The sequence below is a fragment of the Mastomys coucha genome, unplaced genomic scaffold (genome assembly GCF_008632895.1).
Source record: "Mastomys coucha isolate ucsf_1 unplaced genomic scaffold, UCSF_Mcou_1 pScaffold23, whole genome shotgun sequence".
Taxonomy (NCBI): domain Eukaryota; kingdom Metazoa; phylum Chordata; class Mammalia; order Rodentia; family Muridae; genus Mastomys; species Mastomys coucha.
Genome location: NW_022196906.1, coordinates 118,023,541 through 118,049,789, shown reverse-complemented (window position 1 = coordinate 118,049,789; position 26,249 = coordinate 118,023,541). Strand labels below are relative to the sequence as shown.

Below are 26,249 nucleotides of genomic sequence, written 5' to 3'. Positions count from 1 at the left end.
AAATGCTGGAAGGCAGAGAAGCCTTCCAAGCTCATATGCATGAGTAATAAAGTAAATCTTGAAGACATTTAAAACCAGAAATTAATTTTTATTTTATTCTTCAATAATTTATAAACCTATACAAAATATTCTGATTATATTCACTTCCCTTCTATCCTCCAGCTTCTCCTAGACCTTCTCATATATCCCTTACAACATCATATTCTCTTCTTTTTTATTTTTAATAACCTACTGAGTCCAGTTAGTGATGTCCATATATGCATTGCTATGGAAAATTTACCAAGGGACACACACACACACACACACACACACACACACACAATGATTCCCCAGCAGTCATCTACTACCAATAGTTCCTCACCTTGGGAAGGGGCCTCATGTACCCCTCCCTGCCCATGTTAGATAACTGGCTAGCTTGATCTTGTGCAAGTAACTTGTGCTGTGAGCTTATGACTGCAATGATCTTGTCATCTCCAGAAAATGTTTTAAAGGAGTCTTCCAAAAACTCTGGTTTTTACAGTCTTTCCCCTATCTCTCCCACAGTGTTCCCTGAGCTGAGTGTGTGTGTGTGTGTGTGTGTGTGTGTGTGTGTGTGTGTGTGTATTTAGGGATGAGCCCTCCATAGTCACTTACTTAGTTGTGAGTCCATGTATTAACTGTTGTCCACTGCCAAAAGAGGTTTCTCTGATGAAAGCAAGAGATATACTAATCTATGGTTATAAAGATTATTATTTAGAAGGCATTTTGATACTATGTCTATTTAACAAACTAATATTAGTAGAATTTCCCCAAGGGCCTATGACCTCCCTAGTCAGGTTACCAAATAGCCTAATTTTTAATGATCACAACTGCCTCAACCAAATGACCAGTCCCAGGGAAGAGGAAATGATGTTGTAAAATTTACTACCTAACAAGACAGGGAACTGCCTACCTACCTCTTATCTATTCAAATACAATGCCACAAATAGCTCAGGTAACTTACCATAACTCTCCTTAAATGATATAAAAGAACCCCATTTCTCCTTGGGGGTAGAATTCTATCTGAGCATTCACCTACTGTGTTTCTGTCTACAGTGTTTATACTTTATTGAAACTTCTGTCATTTCTGGCATGATAAATAATTTTCCTACTTCACTTCCTGCTGCTGCCACCATTGCCACAGCCACTGTTGTCACATTGGGTTTCTTCTCCTTGCGAGCACAACAATATGTGTTTAGGAACCATGGAAAGGAGTGTGGTTATCAGTCTCCTTAGCATTGTCGAAATTATCCTAATAGAGAAAATAAAATGCTTGGACAATAATATAGGCTGTAGAATGATTGTCTTGATCACAAGGAAAGATACTATGATGTGTGTTGGGCTGGTTAGGACCCTGCAGCTAGCTTTGTCACTTCCTGGCTGTGTGACTTGGGCAAGCATCTAGCCTTATTGTGCTTCAGTTTCCTCACCAGTATAGCAAAGATATTAATAGCACTCATTCCTTGCACATGCAATATGGTGTGTTGTTTGTGGTGATAGTTGTTTTGAACAATAAATGCCACATACTTAGGACAGTGAGAAGCCCAGCTCTGAGCTCTTACACACTACCACAGGGATCCCGTAAGACAGCAGCATTTTCTGTAAGTGCTCACAAGAGGTCAGCTTTTCCTCAGAGTTCAAGTGCAAGAACAATATGAGTTGCTATTGTCTCTACAAAAGGGGCAACATAATTTCAATAGAGGCTAGTAGCCAACACCACATTTCTCTAGCATCTTCCAATCAGAGCTACCTGGCTGACCTTGGAGATAGTTTGCAACTGAGAAGTCCTGCTCCTTATTTTACTTCCTTCCCATGGGAATAAGTCATTCATTTACTCAGTACTCACAGTTCTAGCTTGCAACTCTGCTGCCCTCTTTTGCACGATCTCCTATTTTTCTCATAAGACAATGGCTACAATTTTTGCACTCTTACAAGCTGCAATGGCTACATGGCATCACCTCTAATCTCTCCCCAATGAGAGATGAACACCATTTCTGTTCTGCAATTGAGGAAGGTGAGACCTAAGTATCTTTCAAATTTCCCATTGTTCTACATATAAAATCCAAACGCTCAATCTTGTCTGTATATAGCATCACTTGGAGAAGGGGAAGACAGCTTTTTTCAAGACACATGAGTACAAATCAGTGTAAATACCACAATCTAGATTAGAAATATGTTCACCATCCCCAAAGTCCCCTTATAATTACCCATTTTCTAAGATAATGACCTACACAAGCAATCACTGATACACCTGCTACTAGAATACACTATATTGGCCTTTTTCAGAATATCTATTGCTGTAGATTCATCTTTCCAAGATTTCCCCAAGTTTCATTCAAAATGTGCATTCTCCCACATACTCAGCCTCTGAACAAGCTGCCCAGTCACATGATCACCCTGGCTCTGAACAGTAACTGGATGTTGAAGATGAAGAATGGTCCATTTACTGGAATGGACCTCCTTGAAAGAACTCCATGGTCCATACTTCTGCCAGAGGCCATGCTGTTCCATGGTCCATGGTCCATGCTTCAGCAGAGGGCCACGTTGATATCTGTAGGTGGTACTGCCACCAGAGACCAAGTATAGGTCCTTGGCGCCTCCTGATGCTGGTGACCATGTGGATGTCTTAATCTGAGCCTTTGCCAGAAACCATGTAGAAGCCCAGGATCCATGCTCCTTCTAACTGTAAAGAGCAATGAAGGTACTCTTGCAGTGGTACTGATGACTTCAGATGCACAGTTGAGAAAGAGGAACATAGAAGGCTTCTGTGACAACCCCTATCTCTACCCCAAACCCTATCCCCCAAAAGATAACAGCCTAAAAAGGGAGCCACTAAAGAGAACTCTTAAAAATTGTGATAGGGATGTTAAAGTGTAGATTTCCACTATTGATGACTTCTGATTGGGGTGCAGGGGAGCTGGCCACTGAGACAACACAAAATGGACCTGTTTTTTTGTTGTTGTTTGTTTGTTTTTCCTCCCCCTTCTTTTTCTTTTTGTCAGGGAGGTCACAAGGGAGGGAAAGTGGACATGGGAGGTCTGGGAAGTGAGCATGACAGGGGCTTAAATATTCAATAAAAAATATTATGTTGAAAAGTTTTAATTTTTATTATTTCTAGGCATTATCTCATTTGCTTATTCATCTGTTTAGAGATGTTTTTGTTGTTGTTTCTATCTCCAGGCTGCTAAGAATAAATCTGCTATTATAAGTGTGTATGTAAGACTAAAATTTCATTTCCCTGGGAATCAGTGTCCTAGAACAATTAGTCTCAACCATCTTAATGATGCAGTACTTTAATACAGTTCCTCATGCTGTTGTAACCCCAGTCATAAAATTATTTTTGTTGCTACTTCATAACTATAACTTTGCTACTGTTATGAATCATAGTATAAATTTCTGATGGTTTTAGGTGACCCCTCTGAAAGGATCATTTGACCCCTAAAGGCAACACACAGATTGAGAGCTGTTGTCCTAGGGTATGATTCCTGGATCTATGTGATAGCCAACACTGCCTGTCTTCTATCGCCATTTTTAATATAAAATCAAATTTATTTCATTATTATCAAAATACTGCAAGTGACATTTTTAAAAAGCAATGGCATTGCATAGAACACACCAAGTACAAATAATTTAGTGTCTTTGAAACTATTAATGTCTAACTTGATTACTTGATTCTTGTCTAACAAGAAAGTTGAATTGTATTGTATTAAGTAAAAAACCACCAATTTCTGAAATTGTTCATCTATACCTTAGGTCACAGCTAAAGTTACTAGCATAGCAACCTTAGTTGTCTTTCATTCTGTGTGAATGACATCTGGGTTTTCTGGTCTCTTCCATTAATCTCTGTGTCTATCCTTCTACCAGCTTGCACAAGCGAAAAGAAAACAAAAAAGAGAAAGTTCTAGATCAGGTTGAATAGTGCTTTCCTCTTCACTCTTCTTTCTCAAAAAACTCAATTTCAAACTTACAGAGCTAATTTTCATCTGTTCAACTTGTATCTTGAAACTTTGCCATAGTTACTTATTATAAGTGTTGTTCCATTTTTTTTTTTTTTTTGCTGTTTTTGGAGATTCCTTGGCATTTTCCATGTAGACCATCATATCATCAGCAAACAAGTAGTTTTATCACTTCTGCTCTAATCTATGTGTCCATAATTGCCTTTTCCCTCCTTATTGTGCTGGCTAGGACTTCCAGTACATATTGAATAAGAGTAGAAAGAGCAATACTTCTCTCTCACTCTGCTGTCTTACATGGAAACAATGTATCTTTCACTGTACAATGACAGTTGTAAAATTGTTATGATTTTTGTAAATATAAGACAGAGGAGGTAACTGCTTATCTCCATTTAGTTTTTCTCATGAACAGGGTTTTTATTATCTTTTCTTTATCAGGTGGTATGGCCATGTGATTTTTCTTCTTTGATTGGTTGACCTCAATTATAGAACCAAACTTATGTCATTGGTTCTATTTACAGAAATTTTATTAAAAACTTTTCATATTTAGTTATCAAAAATTACCTTTTATACATATTTATTAGCTTTCTGTACTATCTTTGTCTAATTTTGGCACTAACATAATACTAGTCTTTTAAAAATGAGTGTGGAAGTATTCACCTCATATTGTCTGGAAGGAACATGTAAAATTGGTATCATCTATTTAAACTCTTGAAATAACTTGCTAGCTGAATTATGCTGGTTTAGAAATGTCTTTCTTGGGAGACTTCAATTATTAATTCAATTTCTTTAATGCAACAAGCCTATTCAAATGCTCTGGTTCATATCAGGTAGTGTGTGATTTTTTTTTTAATGAATCCATTGGTCTTATCTAAGTTGTTGGAGTTTTATGTATAGATTTAAATAACCTTTGATTTCTAAGGAGTCTGTAGTAAAAACCTGTTTTAATCCTATTACTGAGTATTTTTCTGTCTTCCTTCATTTTGTCAGCCTTTGTACAGGTTTATCACATTGTTTCATGTTTAAGGAACAAAATTTTGTTTTGTTTCTTTTGCTTTTATATTAATTCTGCCCGTTGTGAAGAGCTCTTGGGGATACTTCTAGAAATTTGGCAAGAATATTTGACATTGGGCTAGGACAAGAAAGTAAGCTCAAGAAAATACGGACAAGGAATGTGTTCCTGTATCTTGATCATCTTGATAAGTTCCTAGAAATAGTGACCTTAGTTTATGCTTTGTTTGTTCCTTGACTACTTTGTTTATGCCTTAGTGTCGGCTGCCTTACCCGACCAGTTAGAAGTAAGGAGGCAAACACCGAGCCCTTCTCCATGCAGTTTAATCAGGAACCTTCATACTTACTTCTTCTTACTAGCTAGCTTCTTTCTTTTATATTCTTCTATATCTTCTTCTTACGTCTTACTTATTACTACTTACATCTTATTAGTTACATCTTATAAGTTACATACTTATTCCTAATTCTATATCTTACATCTATCCTTACATCTTACTTCTATATCTACATCTTCTCTCCTATCCCATTACCAGCCCCAATTCTACATACTTACTCCTAAATCTTACATCTTACTTACTATCTATTACATCTTACTTACTCTCTATTCTTTCCTAACCCATCACCAGCCCTAATTCTACATACTTACTATCCTACTACTTTCTATCTTACTTACTATACTACATACTTACTATTCTACTTATTTCTAGCCCCCAGCCCTTATGGGTTAAATACTTTCCCTGGTCCCAATCAGCATTAGCTACATGGCAAAGCACAATAGGCTGCAGGAAATCATGCCAGCTTGCATCACAATCTAGAGGCACTCAGCTTTTCCAACTAAGGCTTGTTTATCTCAATGCTCTCTGCTTTGGCCAGAGACCAGGTGTTCAATATATATGTATATAGGGTGGCAGCTGCGGCTCCCCACACCTTAGAACTGGTTATATTCTTTGTATGTACCTAGAATGATATAAAAGCATACTGGGAGAAGTTAAACCCACCCAGCACTTGCTGGGATTATACTATAATGTTGTCTGTCTTTTCTTTCTTTAATACTCACTCCCTCCCTTGAGACCCTGTTGACTGACTGAGCTGACTTGGTCAGCCCTTTCTTTTTTTCTTCCTTCTACTTGGCTTACTTTATTTTGCTCTTCTTTTTCTAGATGCTTCAGATAGGACTTTGATTACAAGTAAAACACTTTCTCTTTTCTAATGTAAGCCTTTAGTGCAATAATCTCTCTATCTTCATGGCTCACCTATATCTCACAGAACTTGATGTGCTGCAATTCATGTTTATTCTATCTACCATCCTTTTTAATCACCCCCTCTCACCAAGCCCCCCATACTTTTGGATGCTATACAGGCATGCTTACCAGTAAGACTTGATGCATATTTTCAAGAAAATTAAGTTTTATATATATATACATATATATTGATATATGTTATGTTATGCTATAACACATGCATATGAGTATATGCATATAATATGCTATAACATATGAATGAGAGGGGCTCACTTAGCACACATATACATAAGAATATGTGTTAACATGAAAAGCATGAGCTGTGCATCCATGTGCACACACTCCAGCAGATACATATGTCCATACATACCCACATATATATGCTCATTGTAGAGAACCTCATAGTCAGCTCAAGATACCCCAAGATCAAGTTCTCAATACAAATAAGATTTATTTGCCCCAGAGGGACAAAGGGCAAGAAATAAAAGGCAAGACAGGGGATAGAGGAAGATGGAGAAGAGAACATGGTAAAAAAGGAAGGGATGTTGGTTTGGGAGACAATGACAGAGGACTGCCTCTGGATAGATAGGTGACAGATGTGGCCCATAGGCAAATGGAGATTTATAAAGCTAAAAGAGAAAAACCCTGTGTTATGATGGGGTGTTTAATTTTAATTGGGCATGTTAGACAAGCAAAATGGGACTTTTGATTGCTGGACTTCAATACTTTGATAGCTGGACATTATAATTAGCCTCAGGAGGAGGAAGTGGCCAAATAAGGGAATAGATTCTTGGTGGCTAGATATAGGAATGTAATCTAATGGTTGTTATCAAGGCAGAGAGAATAGGGGAGAAGGGGAAGGCCTGTAAAAGCCATGTTTTCCATACTTGGGCTGGCTAGAGTCCCTTCACCCATAGTATTTACACCTAACCAGCAGAGCAAAAATGCTCATTTCTCAAACACAAAGCTGATAGCAAACACTATGGTAAATGAGAAACAGGAAAAAGAAACTGTTTGGGGGAAGCACCAAATGCTTTTAATCTTTAGAAGAATTAGGCCAAACCAAAACTTGCAACGGAAATATCGGAGACGGTATGTCAGAATCTGGTTTGGCAAATACACTGAATTTAAGTTGACAGCACTTACCTTCTAAGCCTATCTTGAAACCACTTCCCACCACTAACACCTCATCTGAACAAAGTTAATGAAACTAATCCTACTTTTAAAGTCTGCAAAAGAAAAAAGATCACACATTTAATACCAGAGTAAAGTGAAAAGTATAGGAACAAAAGGTGTATTGAGAAAAAAGAGGAGAGTGAGGGGAAAAATAAAAAAGAAAACTGGATATTACATAGTAACTCGGTAGCTGATAAAAGCATTGCCCTTCTCAGGTGGTACATGCAACATATATAAACATATAAACTCTTACAATCTTTCTTCTTCCATCTATTAATTATTAATGTCATCTGGTTTAAGCTTTTTTTTAAATTTTGTTTTTGTTTTGTTTGTTTGACTTTTATTTAGCTGTGTGTTGGTTACTTTTTTGTTAGTAATTTTTTTATTAGATATTTTCTTTATTTACATGTTTTTTTCCCAGTTTCCCCTCCAAAAAACAAACAAACAAACAAACAAAAACAACAAGAACAAACCCCTGTTGCCTCCCCCCTCCCCATGCCTGCAGCCCCACCGTCTCCTACTTCTTGGCCCTGGCATTCCCCTACACTGGGGCACAGAACCTTCACAGGGCCGAGGTCCTCTCCTCCTATTGATGATCGAATTTGCAATCCTCTACTATACACATGCTGCCAGAACAATCAGACCCACCATGTGCAGTCCTTAGTTGGTGGTTGAGACCCTGGGAGCTCTGAGGGTGCTAGTTAGTTCATATTGTTGTTCGTCCTAAGGGACTGCAAACCCCTCAGCTCCATAGGTCCTTTCTCTAACTTCTTCATTGAGGACCGTGTACTCAGTTCAATGGATGGCTGTGAGCCTCTACATCTGTATTGTGTTGGTTACTTAAGAAAGGTAAGTTTTATTTGGGCTCCTGTCTTAAAAAGGAATGTAGTACACCATGAAAGGGAAGGCATTCCTGCTGGAGCATGAAGCAACTAGGAACACTATATCCACAGTCAAGGAAGTACAGAAAGATGAATGCTGGTACTCAGCTTACTTTCTTGTTTTTTTTTTTTTTTTTCAGTCCAAGACCACACCTAGTGGAATATCACCACCCAGAGATTTGATCTTCTTTCCCCAGTTTTACCTCTCTGGAAACAACTTCACAGACACACCTAAAGGTGTGTCTCCAAGGTGATTCCAAAATCAGCCAAGTTGACAATCAAAGTTAACTATCATAATCTGGAACATCACAAGGCCATAGCTTTGTAAAAGATTCACATACTTGACTATGTCTAATGTCCCTTAGCATTAGCTGAAATAGGAAACTAGATCTTTGTGCTCCAAATATATAGAAGAGGCAACTCTACTACCCATTTAAGCTAAGAGCACTAGATCAGTTTAGACCAAGATTCCTCAACCCAGGAATGTTGGCATTTTGGTAATTTTCATTTGTCATTTTTCCAGTTTAACAGCACTCTGCTTTATTCTCTATTACCATTCAGAAAACCTCATGAAGTACAGAGTTCTTTGGAATAGCCTTGACTTTTTCCATTTATTGACCCCTCAATTCTTCCTCCTCTTCCTTCCAGTTCCTACTATCTGCCTTTCAACGCAGTCCATGCCAGTAAGTGTTCTCTGAGCATCTGTGTAGCAGTATCTAAACTAGAAAACACTCCACCAAGAGAGGTCATGATACTCTTCAGTTAAGAATGTAGGCCTCTTGACATTTCATACTTCTGGGCATCAAAGCAGTTCACAACTGTAGTGCTATTCTGAACCAATGCAATAAGTGGAGCAGACCAGAACTGAATCATCCCAACTCTCTAAGTCAAAAGATGTTGCTTCTCTTTCCAGCCACAACCCTAGTGCCTGTGCCTCTTATACCCCATGCTTCACCCACTCGGAACCACTTTGTGGCCCAGAGCAAACCTTCATGCAAGAATGACCTCCTCATTTGGACCCTCTTCCTGGGTAACTTTCACTTGTCTTTTGATGGTCCTTTAGTATAACCCCCACCCCAAGATGTGGCCAAGAAGCCTACTCTGCTTCTCCAAGGCCTCTTATAGCACTTAACACACTGACCCTGAACTTTCCACTTCCACACCAGTAACCCTGTGAGCACCATAAGGATAAGTCCCCTGTTTTAATCTTTTGAACCACCATGACATAGCGTAATACCAGGTTCAGATGTGAAGATGAGTTTGATGGCTTACCAGACAATGGTAAAACTCTTGGCTTCCATCCTACAAATGTACCAAAGGTATACAGCTTTATTATAGGTAACTATCAGGGATTGGGATTTCAAAGGTCTTGTGTATATTTAAACCAAGGACACAATGAAAGTGGTAGAAAAAGAGAGTATTTATTAAGAAAAAGGGAACTTCCAAGGAATAAAGAGTGTCAAAGCTGGGGAAAAGGTCAGAGGACCAGTGGAAATTGCTCTACAAAGGATTGGCATACTTACATCCCAATATCATCAGCTCTTGGGTTGTTCATGTAGTGTAATTTTTTTTCTGGGCATGCTGCTTGTGTGAACTTTATTGGGGAGCAGTTAGTCTTCCTCTCTGCCTTCTGGCTTTTTTGTATGCTAATTTTGACCTCAGTCTTTGTCCTACTTTCCACCCACAGCTTCCTGCTTTGCATCTACCATGTTCATCCATACCTGTGGTGCTAGGTAGGACTGTGCACTCGATAGTCAGTTTTCCAACTCATTGAAGTATTGATTCATTTAATCCTCACAACCCCGAGAGATTGGTGCTGTCATTATCTTTAGATCAGATAAACTGAATTGCCGAAATTACATAAGCACAGAATCCTGGAGTCTGTGCTTAAACCTTGAGAATTAACTCTAGAGATGTGACATTAACTCTATTTTGTTTGGCTTCTTTCTCTCACACTTCCTCTTCTCTTGGATCTGGATTGGGCCTGTGAATCTGTCAGTCTCATGTATTGACAAGTAATGCCTACATCACAGATGATCCAAGTGTGACTGTAGCTCTCCATTTTCTATTTCACTTGGTCTATCTCTGTATCACAGACGTGCCCTATACTTGATTCCAAATCACTCCTCTGCCAGGAATCCTGTTGCCATTTTTCTTCCATCCATCCATATGTGCTTGAGGAGCGATGGCAGAAAAAGGGGTGAGCTACTACTGCAATTGAACCATCCTATCGGGACAACTTTAGCAGATGTTTACATTATCTCTTCTAGAGTTCCTGCACCAGGAGAGGCTTTATGCTTCTCAAATGTCTGCTTAGTTTTGCTGTTATCATAAAACATAAAGACTCTAGTAGTCTGTCAGAGCAACCGCACAGTCAGTCGGCAGCTGGACAGGGAAGATGGACCCAGCCACTTTGACATATGATACTCTCCAGTTGCTGAATTTGAAGATTTCCCCAAAATTTCAGAGCCTGTTTGGAAAATATTGCATTTTCACAGAAAAGGACAAAATCTGTCTGATGTTGCTTCCAGACTTTGGTTTACATACAGGAGAAACTTTCCGGCTATTGGGGGAACTGGTCCTACTTCAGTCACAAGCTGGGGTTGCATGCTTCTGTGTGGACAGATGATCTTTGCCTAGGCCCTGGTATGCTGGTGCTTAGGTGGGGATTGGAGATGGAGTCAGTGCAAGAGACAGCCTGACAGCTACTTCAATGTCCTCAATGCTTTCCTCAACAGGAAGGACAGCTACTATTCTACTATTCCATTCACCAGATAGCTCAAATAGGAGTTGGTGAAGGCAAGTGTACAGGTGGAACACTGTTGCTCAGGTCCTCAAGAAACTTACTGTATTTGACACATGGAGTTCCTTGGCTGTTCACATAGCAATGGACAACACTGTGATGAAGGAGGAAATCAGGTTATGCAGGGCCAGCCTTCTCTATGCTGGAGCTGCTGCACTTCCTACTGATTCAAAGAGGCACTGTAATGGGTTCTCTGCTGGAGCTGAAGTCACAAACAGGCCATTGGCTTGGAGACCACTGGTGCTTCTAATCCCTCTCCACCTGTGACTGACAGACTTCAATGAGACCTATGTGGAGACTCTGAAGCACTGTTTCATGATGCCCCAATCCCTGGGTGTTATTGGCGGGAAGTCCAACAGTACCCACTACTTTTTGGCTACATTGGTGAAGAGTTTATCTATCTGGACCCCCATACTATACAGTCTGCAGTGGAGCTGACTGACAGTTGCTTTAACCCAGATGAGAGCTTCCACTGCCAACACCCTCCCTTTAGGATGCACTTTGGAGAGCTTGGCCCATCCATTGCTGTGGGATTTTTCTGTTAGACTGAGGAAGACTTTTTGCTTTTGTCTTTGTTTTTCAAGACAATGACTGGTGTCAGCAAGTCAAAAAGCTATCACAGCTTGGCAGTGCCCTGCCCATGTTTGAGTTGGTGGAACAGCAGCCTTCTCATCTGGCCTGCCAGGATATTCTGAACCTGTCCCTAGACTCTTCTGATGTAGAGAGACTGAAGAGGTTCTTTGACTCTGAGGATGAAGACTTTGAAATCTTATCCCTCTGAAAATCCTGGGGTTGGGGGATGGCCTCCATGGCCCTCACTGGGATGCTTTGAGAACCCAGACTTGCCTTGGGCACTCAGTGTCACCGCATTTAATCCACCCAGCCCATTCCTGACAAGTGCTATTCACCTGTACCATCTCTGTCCTGAGGGCTTGCTATGCTCATGGACCAAGGACTGTGGTGCCTGTAGGCCCAAACACATGAACGGCCTGACCATATGAAGTCACTCATCAGAAGGCCTAGTCAGATAGAGCAGTGAGTCAGGAGCTTCCAGAATTCTCCACTCAACACTGCCAGCCCTGTTCTGCACATCAGCTTTGGTTCTACTTTCTCCTGGGCACCTGGGTCTGTGGTTTATTTAGAATTAAAGCCCATGTTTGAAGTTGTTTTAAAAAATAAAACATAAAGGCTCTATCCAGAGCACCTACAGGGCTTAGTGAATTCCAGGAGGATTTTACAGCAAAAGAGTATCTTGGCAAGAAATGCCACAAAAATTACACCATGCAACAGATGAGCTAGATACCTAGGACAATGAAGATTCACAGGAATCTATGAGGGTAACCCTAGCTAGAACTCCTTGCAGTGGGGATATGAAGCCTGATCCAGCCATCTACTGTAACCAGGTAAGACTTCCAATAGTGGACAGATTGGAACACCAACCCAGCCACGAAACCTTAGACACACAATTTATCCTGCCTACAGAATGTGCAGGGGTGGAGCAGAATTTAAAGGAAGGGCCAACCAATGACTGGCCTAGCTTGAGACCCATGCTATGAGAGGGATCCCACTGCTGACAACCATTGATGATATTCTGCAATACTCACCTAGGTCTGTATAAATATTGTCAGAAGGGCTTCACGCAGCAACTGTTGGAAGCTGGTGCAAAGACCCACAGCCAAACGTGGAACAAAGCTTACGGAATCCTGTGGGAGCTAGAGGGGTCAAGGACACCACAAGAAAACCTGGAGTCAACTAACCTGGGTCCATGGAGGCTCATGAAGACTGAACTGCCTACCATAGAGCATGAACGGGACAGACCCGGGCTCTCTGCATATATGTAGCAGTAGTGCAGCTGGGTCTTCATATGGGACTCCTAAAGCAGGAGCAGGGGCTGTCTCTGACTACATTACCCTTTACCCTCAGTGGAAGAGGATACACCTAGTCTTGCTGCAGCTTGATATACCAGGGATGGAGGAAGGGGAAGCTGTGTTCGGGATGTAGAGTGAATAAATAACTTAGTCAATAAAAGAGAGGAGAGAGAGAGAAGGAGAGAGAAAGAGAAAGAGAAAGAGAAATTTTGCTGGTGACCAAGATTGAGGAGATACCTTGCAGCACTCTGGTGGATCACCCTAAATTGCCATACCTTAGCTACAAAGCAGGTAGGCTTACCATAATGGAAGCCAAACTAAGAAAATTCACCTCTCTTACAGCCACACCAAAGGCAAGTTTCTGGAGTTGTCGGCCACCTTTCCGTCCAGCGGAAATAAGGAGGCAACAACGAGCTCTTCTCCAAGCAGTTTAATTAGGAACCTTGTAATCTTGCTTCTTACATCTTACTTATTTCTATCTTGCTTCTTCTATTTTACTTCTTACATCTTACTACTTTCTTCTTACTTACTCCTATTTCCTACTTACTCCTATTCCCTACATCTTACTTCTATTCCTATTCTTACATACATCTTACTTCTATTCCTACATCTTACTTCTATCCTTACAACTTACTTCTATCCTTACATACTTACGCCTAATTATCATATCCGGCCCCCATCCCTTGTGGGTTAAATAATTTCCCTGGTCCCAATCAGCATCGGCTATGTGGCAAAGCACAATAGGCTGTGGGAAAATCATGCCAGCTTGCATCACAAACTAGAGGCACTCAGCTTTTCCAACTAAGGGCTTGTTTATCAATGCTCTCTGCTCTGACCAGAGACCAGGTGTTCAATATATATATAGGGTGGCAGCTGCGGCTCTCCACATGGAGTTAGCAAGGCTGTTGGAGGAAATCCTCTGTGAGTAGCTGAGATGCGGGGGAAGGGGGCCTAGACACAGATTGGGGCTATTCCCCTAATTGACATTTCTTGTTTTATCTATTATTATGTGATAATATGTTCCATCAGAAGTTCCTTGGTTCCACTGAGATAGAAAGTGAAGTAGTCCAAATAGCTTCCTTCTTGTGTCTGGTTCAACAGAGAAAGCTGACAATCTGGACTCAGACTCTCAACCAGTCATGTCAATGGCTTCATCAGCAGTGTGAACTGAAGTTCCCAGGGGGGAAAAGTCAAACCTGTGTAAAAATTCCTCAAGACTGATTGATTGGTTGATTGGTTGATTTGTTAATTGATTGGTTGATTGATTGATTTATTAGAACATCTGTGATTAGAGAGAAAAATTACAAGTCTAAGTTTAAATTATCTTGAATCGCTTCTCGGCCTTTTGGCTAAGATCAAGTGTAAATTATCTTGAGCTACTTTGTCCTCTTAATAGTCATTCCTTGCCTTCCTTTGTGTTTGTCCAAACAGCTATCCTTATGACTATTAGGAAAACAGTTTTGGAATGTACTGACAGACCCCTAGCTTCCAGCAACTCAAAAGCTAAGAATGCAATCAGATAGCAGCTGTAGCCAATAGCAGAGACTTCTCTACTTTGTTGTTTTCACCAATTCATCTGAAAGGTGTCTTTATTTATGATATTATTTGTTCTCATATTATAAAAACTTCATGACACTGTTATCACACTGGTATTTGGGGGAACCTGATATCTATGTTCCCAGTCCATAGTCACTCATATTAACCTCCAGAATAAAATATTTTTCATTCTCTTTGAAGTGAGGGCTATACTTTGTGTCCTCACAAACATAGTGGTATCAAGTAGATGAATTCATAAGTGTTGGCTTAGAGCACCAACAGATAATGTTCCAGAGAATCCAGATAGAAACTGTAATGCTTTTTATAACCTAGAACTCTCAGAATGCCCCCCCTTCTGCAGTCTATTAGAAAAGCAAAGCACTGTAAACAGCTTAGATTCCAGGAGAATGGAATTAAACCTTGTATCTCAATAGAGGTGTGGTAAAGAATTTCCAACCATGGGGCATCAAGAAAGCACAGTAGATAAAAGTGTTCACAACCAAGCCTGATGATCAGTCCTCATAAACTCAGCCAGTGACTTTGCTGTATAGTTTTATGTCAACTTGATACAAGCCATAGTCATCTGGGAGGATAGAACCTCAGCTGAGAAAAATGCCTCCATAAAATCTGGCTGTAGGCAGGCCTGTAAGACATTTTCTTTATTTTTGATGGGTGGGAAAAAGCCCAGTCCATTGTAGTTGGTGCTATCCCTGGGCTGGGGTCCTGGGTTCTATAAGAAAACAGGCTGAGCAAGTCAGAAGAAGCAAGCCAGTAAGCAGCACCCTTCAATGGCCTCTGCATCAGCTCTTGCCTCCAGGTTCCTGTTCTGACTTCCTTCAATGATGGTCTATCAAATGAAAGGGTAAGTCAAATAAACTCTTTCCTCCCCAACTTGCTTTGAATCATTATGTTTTATCACAACAATGATAACCCTAACTAAGACAGTGGCATTACCCCTATAATACCGGCATGTAGGAGAGAGAGGCAGTGTTAGCAGAGAATGTAGGTCCCTTCTGCTAGTTCTTATCCTCATGGATAAAAGAACTTAAGAAAGCTTGAGAAAAGTTTGAGAGTTTGAGAGGAAAAAACTGCAGGGCAGCAGAATTGTAGCTTCCAGGGACTCAAAAAGCCATGCTATTTGAGTTAGAGATCTGGAAAACAGACAGCCTCGGCAATAGAAGTTGGCAAGCAGCTGCAGGGTAGGGTAGAGGAATCTTTAGATAGAAAAAGTGAGAATGTCCAGAGGGAAGTGAAAAAAAGCTAAGGGCACTTTCCTCTTTTGCCATAAGAAATAGGAAATAGTATGTTTGCACTGCATACTATGCTATATCAAAGTCACTGTGAAAGTCCTTTACCTACCTAGCCCTGATCTTGGACATTGAGAGCCAAGATTTTCTTAAATCAAACAGCAAATTCAATGTGCACAGATTGAAATCCAGAGGGCTTGGGTTTTTTTTTTCTAAAGATTTATTTATTTTTATGTGCATTGGTATTTTGGCTTGCTTGTATGTCTGCGTGAGGGTGTCAGATCTCACAGAACTGGAGTTACAGACAGTTGTGAGCTGTCACATGGTTCTGGGAACTAAACCAGGTCCTCTGGAGGGCAACCAGAGCTATAAGCCATCTCTCCAGCAAAATCTGGAGGTTTAAACTCAAGAATCACAGCTGAGAGGCTAGGTATTCATTATTTTTTCACAAATCATGAACAACCTGGTGCAATGCTTCAAGTTCTGCTCTCTAGAAGCAGTTTCTCTTACAGTTATCCTTTGGTAGAGGCCCAGACAGAAGTTGTAGTACTTGAGTTGATACATTTTGGTAAGTTTGGTTGATACATTGTATCATGAAGACTCAATCTGGAAACCAGAGACCCCTGTGAATTCACCACAAAGTTAGGCCTAAATGCCATTCCTAGAGCTCCCAACACAGAAGCAGTACCTTTTATTTGGGGGTTATTTGTTTGGATGTTTAGACAGGGTGTCCTTGTAGCCCAGTCTGGCCTTCAGCTTACTGTATAGATAGGTTTACCTTAAATTCTGATCCTCTTACCTTTTTCTCTTAAATTTTGAGATTACTAGGAATGTACCACCCACCACACCTAGAAAGCAGCACTACTTTAATGTGACAATATGGCCACATCTGTTCTCATCTTGTATAGGATTGCTGCACATACACAGTCACTTAGCTTCTTGAAGTTGGTTAGACCAAAAGATCCCCAATCCATGACTAAACTGTTTTAGAGCTTTATAGTTTAGACTAGAGATCCTGTATGCAAGTTCATATTGAAACCAAACATAAGGAAACATTAAAAAAAAAAAACTTTAGCTCCAAAACTTCATCCCTAATGAAGAGGAAGTTATTTAGTAGAACCTGTATTAATCATAGGGTTGTTATCTATGTGAAATTCTAGCATTGGAAGAGAACAAAGGAAGCACAAAGCATACAGATTTGAAACCGTGACATGGACTCAGACTCAGGTGAGTTCCTTTACATACATTTTTAAACTTATATATTTTTTTCTTCTTTTAATAGCCAACACTGGTGTTCTGAAACTTTGGTGGTCACCAGAACCACATAGCAGGCTAATAAACCTTAACAGTTCTGAGGCTTGCCTCTGAGACCTAGATCCCTTTTATCTGGGCTTTCCCAAGAATCTATACTTTTAGAGAAGGCAATTTAGGTACCTTTCCTTGAATAGAACAGTTACATGTTTTCCTCATGTAAGTTATTATTTTTGATGGCTGAATAACTTACAACTATAGTTCTCAACCTAAATTATCTGATGGGCCAAAAACTAAATTAATTCCCCTAGAGTTAAGTCATGGGAATCCTGAAGATAGAGGGCAATGGAAAAATGGAAGCCAAATTCCTAAAATATGTTAACATAAAATAACTTCATTTTAAAGAATACAAGCAATTTTCTTTGTGCTAAATATGAGCAACCATGACCCAGTGCATGGAGCCAAGTTATCATGAAAGACCCGATGTAGTGGGGACAAAGATACATAATATTTTACTTTTTGAGACAAAGTCTCACATAACCCAGATTGACCTCAAATTCACTGTGTTGCTGAGGATGGCCTTGAACTCTTAATTCTCCTGGAATATGCCAATACATCAAGCTTTTACATGAACTTTTACAGTCACAGAACAAAAGAGTATCATAAACTAAGGTCTTGACTAAATATATGGCTGTATGTTCAGGTAAGCAGCTACAGAAGGACATAGGGATTTCCTATATGTATCTGACTGAAATGGTGTGGCCTTCTTTCAGCATAACATACACACTCAATCCAGGGTTGAGCTATTACATCAAATACAGATGCTAATAGAAAATGGCTATTACAACACTACAGTTAACTTTGGCTCTTATTTGCAACATTCCATCTCTCCACAATCACAAAACCCTAGTAAGCCAAGGACAAAGAGTCTTTAGGCTCCAATACACAGAGAACTTCAGTTCACTACTTAGGGAATTGGAATTTGACACCCATCTCCTTGGAATCCCAAGTTTTCCTAGCACAAAACAGGATTACCTCCAAATTTTCAATGAAAATGGACTAGTTTTGTGGATATCCAGTATCATTTTTGTTTCTAACTTGTTGAAAGCTTGTATTGAGAATGGATGTTAAACTTTGTCAAATACTTTTGTGGATTTAACAAAAAAGATAATGTAGGTTTTATTTTCGTTCTGTTAATATGGTGACCTAAATTGTTTAACATTCAAGTATTTATGCAACTTCACATTTTTAGGACAAACTTTCTTGGTCATGTTATAATATGTTCTAAAATATATTACTGGGGCCAAAGAGATGGCCAGGAGACAAAGGTGCTTGCTATCAAGCCTCATGACCTGAGTTCTATCCCAGGGATTCACCTAGTAGAAGGAGAAAACCAACTTCTACAGGTTGTCTTATGGCTCCAAAATGCATTCTATGGCAAATAGATGATATATATACTCATAAACTCAAACAAATAAATAAATATAATAAATAATTTAAATGTATTATTGAACTTGGCTTGACTTATAATTTAGAAAGAATATTTGTGTTGAGGTAAAGCTATAGCTCAGTTGGTAGAGCATTTATCTAAAGTAGACAAAGTTCTGGATTTAGTCCCCAGCACTGAATAAATCTGGTGTGGTGACACAGGCCTTGAATCTTAGCAGTTTCAAAGTATAACCAGGAAGATTAGAATTTCAAAAGCTTTGGCTTATAATGAATTTGAGGACAGCATGTTTCAACAAAAGAGAATTTTTGTGTCTGTATTCATGAAGACTATTAGCCCATAGTTTTTGTTTATTGTAAATTTTTCATCTGATTTTGGAATCGTGGGTATACTTGCCTTATAAAGCAAGTTGAAGGGGATATTTGTGTAATATTGGTGTGATTTTATTCCTCAAATATTTGAAAAAATTCCTAACACTAAACTCTGCCTCCCTTTCAGGGGCAGCACCTCAAATATCAATTTAGTTCTTTCAGATATCACTAGCACATTTATGGTTCAAATACAACCATTTGAGCAAGATATATGGGCAAAATATGGAACTTTCTATCTTTTTTCCTTCTATTATTTATACCTCTCACTTTCTAGTACTTTTAGTTGCCCTAAACCTGGTTATCTGGTTCTTCAAAACAGAAAAAAAATGCACTATTTGTCTAGCTAATTTTATTTAATACAATAATCTCAAATTGCATCCATTTTCCAGTGAATGATTTAATATAATTTTGTTTATGGATAAGTAGAACTCTATTGGGTTATGACATAGTTACTGTTTTGTTGCTGTGAAGAGAAACCAAGATAGAGGCAACTGGGAAGCATTTAACTGGAGACTTACTTGACACTTTTAGAGAATTAGTCCATGATCATCATGGTGGAAGTAGACAGGCATGATATTGGAGTAATGGCTGAGAATTTTACATTCTGATTTACAGACAGCACTCAGAGAGAGGGAAGAGAGAGAGAGAGAGAGAGAGAGAGAGAGAGAGAGAGAGAGAGAGAGAGAGAGAGACAGACAGACAGAGAGACAGAGAGAGACAGAGACAGAGACAGACAGAGACAGAGACAGAGAGAGACAAAGACAATGACAGAGAGACTGGGCTTAACTTGTGCTTTTGAAAACTCAAACCCTACTCCCAGTGACACACCAACTCCAATAAGACCACACATCCTAATTCTTTGAAACTCTTCCACTAACTGGTGTCTAGCATTCAAATATATGACCCTCTAGGGCCACTCTCATTGAAACCACCACAATATACAAGCCACTGTTTTTCTTGATCAGTTTATCAGTTGACAGATAATCTTTGGCTTATTCTGAAGAATGTCACAAGAAACATAGCTATTCAAGTATGTCTGTGTCGTATAGACTTAGAGACCTTGGTATATACCCAGGAATGGGCCATGTGGTAGTGGAACCTCTATAATGATTTCCATGGTGCTGAACCCCTTTACATCCCACTAGCAGTGATAATGCTTCCTCTTTTCCCACACCCTCACCATCATTTGTTGTTTCCATAAAAACAGGCACTCTGACTTGAGAGATAAAATATCAATATGGTTTAAATTTTCATTTCTCTGATCCCTAAAGATGCTAAATATTATTTATGGTCTTGGTCATTTGTACTTCATCTTTTGAGAATTGTCTTTCATTTCATTAGCCTATTTATTGATTGACTTGTTTGAGTTTTAAATTTTAGTTACTAAAAATTCTATATGTATTCTATTATTAATCTTCTGTCAAATGTATAACTAGAAAGATTTTTTCTCCCATTCTATAGACCATCTCTTTGTCTGATTACTTCCATTGCTATGCAGAAGCTTTTTAATTTCATGCAATCCCATTTGTCTATTCTTGTATTATTTTCTGAGCTACTGGAGTCCTTTTCTAAAAGAGCTCCTATGCCAAATCTTGAAATGTTTTCTTCGTTTTCCTCTAAAATTTTCAGAAGTTCTTGTCATACATTAAAGTCTTTAATCCACTTCGAACTGTTTTATATTGGGGTCTAGTTTATTTTTCTACATGTAGATAACCAGTTTTCCCAGTACAATTTTTTTGAAAAGGGTAATTTTTCAACATGTATGTTTTGATATCTTTGTCAAAAATCTAGTAGGTAGCTATAGCTATGTGGGTTCTTTATCTATTCTGCTGATCTGCATGGGTTTTTTTTTTTTTTTTTACCACAACCATGATGTTTCATTATGACACAACTCATTTTTTTTAAATAAAAACAAAACAGAAAGCCCTGGCTGGCTGAGTTCAAACTCATGATCTTCCTAACATAGTTCCCAAGTAGCCAAATTATAGGCATTTACTACCATCCCCATATTATTTCAATTATAATATTTGAGAAGCTCAGGCTATTTCTCTAATTATCTTCCTCAAAATACAAGAGCATAGGACTTTGCTTGCAGTCTTAGGTGCTCAAGTTTCCTGGTTTTATGATGCTGAAAAGTATTTTCACTAGGCTGAACCATCCTCCTATCCTATGAAATGGAGGTAGATATATCTTACAGAAAGTTTCAGAATCACAGGGAATTGCAATGGTATATAGACACAGTGCCCCCATATAGCAGGTGATGAGCACTCACTTATCTGGCTCAGATAGCTACTGCTTTAAGTTTTCCATTATCCTCCTGCCTTAGTCAGGGTTTCTATTACTGCATAAACATCATGACCAAGAAGCAAGTGAGGAGGAAAGGGTTTATTCAGTTTACACTTCCAAATCACTGTTCATCACTAAAGAAAGTCAGGACTGGAACTCAAGCAGGTCAGGAAGCAGGAGCTGATACAGAGGCCATAGAGGGGATGCTTTTTACTGGCTTGTTTTCCCTGGTTTGCTCAGCCTGCTCTCTTATAGAACCCAAGACTATCAGCCCAGAGATTGTACCACCCACAAGGGGCCCTTCCCCCTTGATCACTAATTGAGAAAATGCCCCACAGCTGGATCTCATGGAGGCATTTCTCCAACTGAAGCTCCCTTCTCTGTGATAACTCCAGCTTGTGTCAAGTTGACACACAAAACCAGCCAGTACATCTCCTCATACAGCCCAGCAGCTCCAATGACCTGTCATATTGAAAATTCCATCTCTTCCAGTCATCTCCTCACATTTCTCATTTCACTGTTTCTAACACCCAGGTACCCAAGAAAGTTGAATAAGCTTTGCTCACTACAGTTTTCTTAGCTCCTTTCCTCCTTCCCTGCTCCAGACACTTGTTTCCCTCTATTAGACTTGTAAACAAAACTCTCATTTGAAGAAGCTTTCTGCTGTGAGAGTTAATTCTCTGTGATAGCAAGGATTTGACCTTCCAGAATTTTCATCTGTGACTTTGGAACTATTTTGCTTTGTCTGTGGTCTCACTTTTTCAGACTATCCTAAGAAAGAGAAAATTTTTTTCAGTGAAAGCCTGCTGTGAAGATCTATACAGTTTATGAGGAGAAAATAAGAGAGAATATAGAAAGTGATAGGAGACAGAAAGGGAGTGGAAGGAGAAAGACAGGGAAGACAGAACATCCTCTAGACATTTACTGAATAACTGAATGAATGAATCTGGGAACTTGAGTCCTTTTGTATATAAGAAACTAAGACTCAGGAAGGTTTTAAAAAATTTCACAAGGGCACAATAATGGGGTCCACCTTGATTTCAAGTCTTTTGGTCCAGTTCCACTTCTCTTTTCTCGCACATCTACTGCAAACCTATCTTAAGACTTCTCAGTGCCAGTGTACCAGGAGAAATGGAGCTTGTGACAGATGTAAATCAATGCTGTGTGTCTTTGGTCAAGAAAGTCTTTCTACAGGAAAAAAATATGTTTCTTAATGACTTTATGTAGTGGCCCAATTCTCAATCTTGTTATAAATAGTTCACCAGTGGAATCTGGCCCACAGACTTTACTTTTTTTGCAGCATGTATCATAATGATCTCTATTCTAACCATGTGGATTTAAACCCAACATGTCTATCATTTCAGATGCTCTCAGTATCCCTGCCTCCTGGGTCCATATGGAGTCCTCTACAGCCTTTTATGATTATCATGATAAATTAAGTCTTCTATGTGAGAGCAATGCCATCTTCTTTTCCACCATCTCCACCGTTATCCTGTACTCTCTGGTATTTCTCCTCAGCCTGGTGGGTAACAGCCTGGTTTTGTGGGTCTTGGTGAAGTATGAGAATCTAGAGTCACTCACCAATATCTTCATCCTCAACCTGTGTCTCTCAGACCTGATGTTCTCCTGCCTACTGCCTGTGTTGATCTCAGCACAATGGGATTGGTTTCTAGGTGACTTCTTCTGCAAGTTCTTCAACATGATCTTCTGCATCAGTCTCTACAGCAGCATCTTCTTCCTTACCATCATGACCATCCACCGATACCTGTCTGTAGTAAGCCCCATCTCTACTCTGGGTATTCATACCCTTCGTTGCCGTGTGCTGGTGACCACATCTGTGTGGGCAGCCAGCATCCTGTCCTCCATCCCTGATGCTGTCTTCCACAAAGTGATTTCCTTACATTGTGATTATTCTGAATTTCATGGGTTCTTGGCCTCAGTCTACCAGCACAACATCTTCTTCCTCCTCTCCATGGGAATCATCCTGTTCTGTTATATACAGATTCTCAGGACTTTGTTTCGCTCAAGGTCCAGACAGAGACACCGAACAGTCAGGCTCATCTTCACCGTCGTGGTAGCATACTTCCTCAGCTGGGCTCCCTACAACCTCATTCTCTTCCTGAAAACTGGAATCATCCAGCAGAGCTGTGAGAGCCGTCAGCAGCTAGACATTGCTATGATCATCAGTCGCAATTTGGCCTTCTCCCACTGCTGCTTCAACCCAGTGCTTTATGTCTTTGTTGGGGTCAAGTTCCGCAGACACCTAAAACGTCTCCTCCAGCAGGTCTGGCTGTGCCGGAAGACATCCAGCACTGTTCCATTCTCCTGCTCCCCTGGTACCTTTACATATGAGGGCCCCTCCTTCTACTGAGAGGAGAGGATGGGCACATGGAGATGACCAGGGGTACTGAAGGAAGACAAGGAAAAGTAAATCAGGAAGGAAATTATAACAGTGAAGATACTGCAGAGGTGTGGAGGAAAGATGTGATGCCTATGGGAAAGTGGCTTCCAGCTGGGCAACACTTCCTGCAATCACTTCATCATTAATTCTCTTATTTAGACATAGATTGCTTATCAGTGATTGGTCAGAAGATCCTAAATGGAAGGATTTCTGGACTTTGGGAAAGCTTGAAGTTAATAGTATCATGCTAACTATGCAGTGACGTTGCTGGCACATAGGGTTGTCCCAACCTATTTTTTTTTTCACCTTGGTGATGGCTGACTCCGTGATTCTTAGCAGCTGCTGAAGAAAACTGTCCCCAGGACAAGAATAATCACATCTTCAAATAAGTACAGTCACAATGAAGTCTAGACCATAAACTCCCACTAAAATGAAGATAGTTCTGTATTCTGGCAACAGCTGCTAACACATGAACTGGCTTTTAAATATTTAGCTCATAACAATATGTGCTACTGTCTGCACTAATTTGGACAAAGCAAAGATGAATAGGATATTGCTGCCAACTTCCAGTTAACACCAGCCCCTTCAAGAAAGTCCAAATAAGAAAAGTCCACTTAACAGAGGCATTCAGGTTGAATATTCCTCTGTCATTTCATCTCTTCCATATTGAGAGAAAGATGACTTCCTTGCATCTGGATAATAGTACCAGTGTACCCCTTTTAACCATTCTCCAGAACTAAATTCTCCTCAAGTACCACATTCCCTTCCCCTAAGCTCCCAGAGTCAGGTCCTGTGGATTCTGCCTTTCCAACACCTCTCCAGCTTATTCTCATGATCACATACCCTTGACCTCATCTCTATAATGCCCTCTGTTCCATAGTGTCTTTCTTTTGCTTCTTTTTTTCCCTCTGTTCCATCTTCCATCTTCCTTATTCAGGAAGCTGCCTGCCTGGGATTTATCTTTTATTTTACAGCTCCTCTGCCTGGGATTTGTCTTTGAAGCTTTAATAAAATTGTCCTCAAACTTTCTTCTGAGTTAGTTCTTAATTTTTTTATTAATAAAACTAATAACACCAAAAGAGGACCCAGATTTCCCTGGTAATATAAGGTGACTCCATCAGAATGCTCCAGAATTTCAGGTGACCTTTTGGGCAGTTTAGACTGTTATGTCTGCAGCCAGGGCCAGAGACAGAACTCAGATTCTGTGCTTTCAAGCAAAAATAAATACATAAAAACATATAACAGTATATTTTAAAGAATTAATGAAAAAAATTAAAAGCCATAAAATAGCTATGATTTACTCTGAAGAAGTAACTTTCCAGTGGATAGGGAGATGGCTCAACAGTTAAGAGCACTGGCTACTCCTACAGAGGGCCCAAGTTCAGTTCCCAAAGCCCACATGGTAGCTCACAACCATTTTAAACTCCAGTTTCAGGGGGAATCCATTGCTCTCTTCTAGCCTCCTTTCCTTTGTAGACAAAGATGAATATTTCATATATCTGACAATGTGTTGGTTAGAGATACCTCAGGAACTTTCCACTTCATCCTAGTTTATAGCTCTGCCCATTAGCCAGGTGGACTTGAAATTCCTTCACTTCTCCAAGTCAATCTCATCTTTGAAGTACAGAAATGAATCTGACCTATAGCACAGAGCTGTATTGAGTTTGTTTGTTTGTTTTTGTTGTTGTTGTTGTTGTTGTTGTTTTGTTTGTTTTTTGTTTTATTTGTTTTTTGAGACAGGGTTTCTCTGTATAGCCCTAGCTGTCCTAGAACTCACTCTGTAGACCAGGCTGGCCTCGAACTCAGAAATCCACCTGCCTCTGCCTCCCAAGTGCTGGGATTAAAGGTGTGCACCACCATCGCCTGGCTGTGTTGAGTTTTAAACATAACTCTATATAGGCTTTTGGTTAGGGTATGACATATTAGGTTTTTAATATATACAATCATCTGTTGCACAATATTTTGGTCAATGTTGGACCACATATGACTGTGGTCCCTTAAGACTAAATCATCTAGTGATGTCATTTAGTCATCTTAACTAGTCTAACTATACTCCAGATGAATTGTCTATGAAATTCTCAAAATGCATCATTGCCCTTAAATAACTCATGATTGTTGGGGGCCTGTTTTCCTTGTCTCTGTAAACTTATTTGGGGTCTAAGTTTCAAAAAAGGGTGTTTGAAATCTCTTTTGTGGAAACAGGACTGAGAATGGGGATTTAGAGGTGACAGAGTCATGTGACAAATCCTGGTAAATCAAATTCCAGAGACCAGCATCAGTGTGCAGATCTGAGTTTATTGCCCAACACATAAGCTTATATACAGTGTTTGAGCCAATCCCAAGCCCATAAATCCTTGGCCAATCATATCTTACCACATCTCATCATGCCCCAATAAAAACTGTAACTGATGAAGTAACTCAGAGAGAAGGGGTGTGGAGAGCATTGTTACCTGTTGGGACTTTTGTGAAGATTCAGAAGCAGCTACTGTCTTAGCCTTAGTTCCTTTTTGCTGACTCACTGGTGTTCTGGGAGCCATCTTAGATCTAATGCCATCTATGGCAGATCAGGACTCTTCAAGGAGTCCCAGGAACCTGTGGCACAGTGCTCTCCATCCCACATTTTCTTTCACAAGGTTGTCTTCCACATCCCCCATACTCTCATCCTTAACATCCCAAAGCAGTTCAGAATGTAGTTCACTATATTGATAAATCTTTATTCTTGATGTCATTTCCTCCCATTTCTGCACACACACCTCTTT

General features: G+C 39.8%; 1 protein-coding gene and 1 pseudogene across 1 annotated transcript; both read left to right on the top strand.

Moving 5' to 3' along the window:
• Positions 1 to 10,678: 10,678 nt before the first annotated feature.
• LOC116073324 lies at positions 10,679 to 11,953 on the top strand (annotated as a pseudogene).
• A 4,900-nt stretch (positions 11,954 to 16,853) lies between these two features.
• Xcr1 (X-C motif chemokine receptor 1) lies at positions 16,854 to 24,519 on the top strand. Its single transcript, XM_031344142.1, has 2 exons — positions 16,854 to 16,961; positions 22,454 to 24,519. Exons 1-2 carry the CDS (start codon positions 16,946 to 16,948, stop codon positions 23,458 to 23,460), a joined length of 1,023 nt encoding a protein of 340 aa, XP_031200002.1. The 5' UTR covers positions 16,854 to 16,945; the 3' UTR covers positions 23,461 to 24,519.
• The last annotated feature ends 1,730 nt before the right edge of the window (positions 24,520 to 26,249 follow it).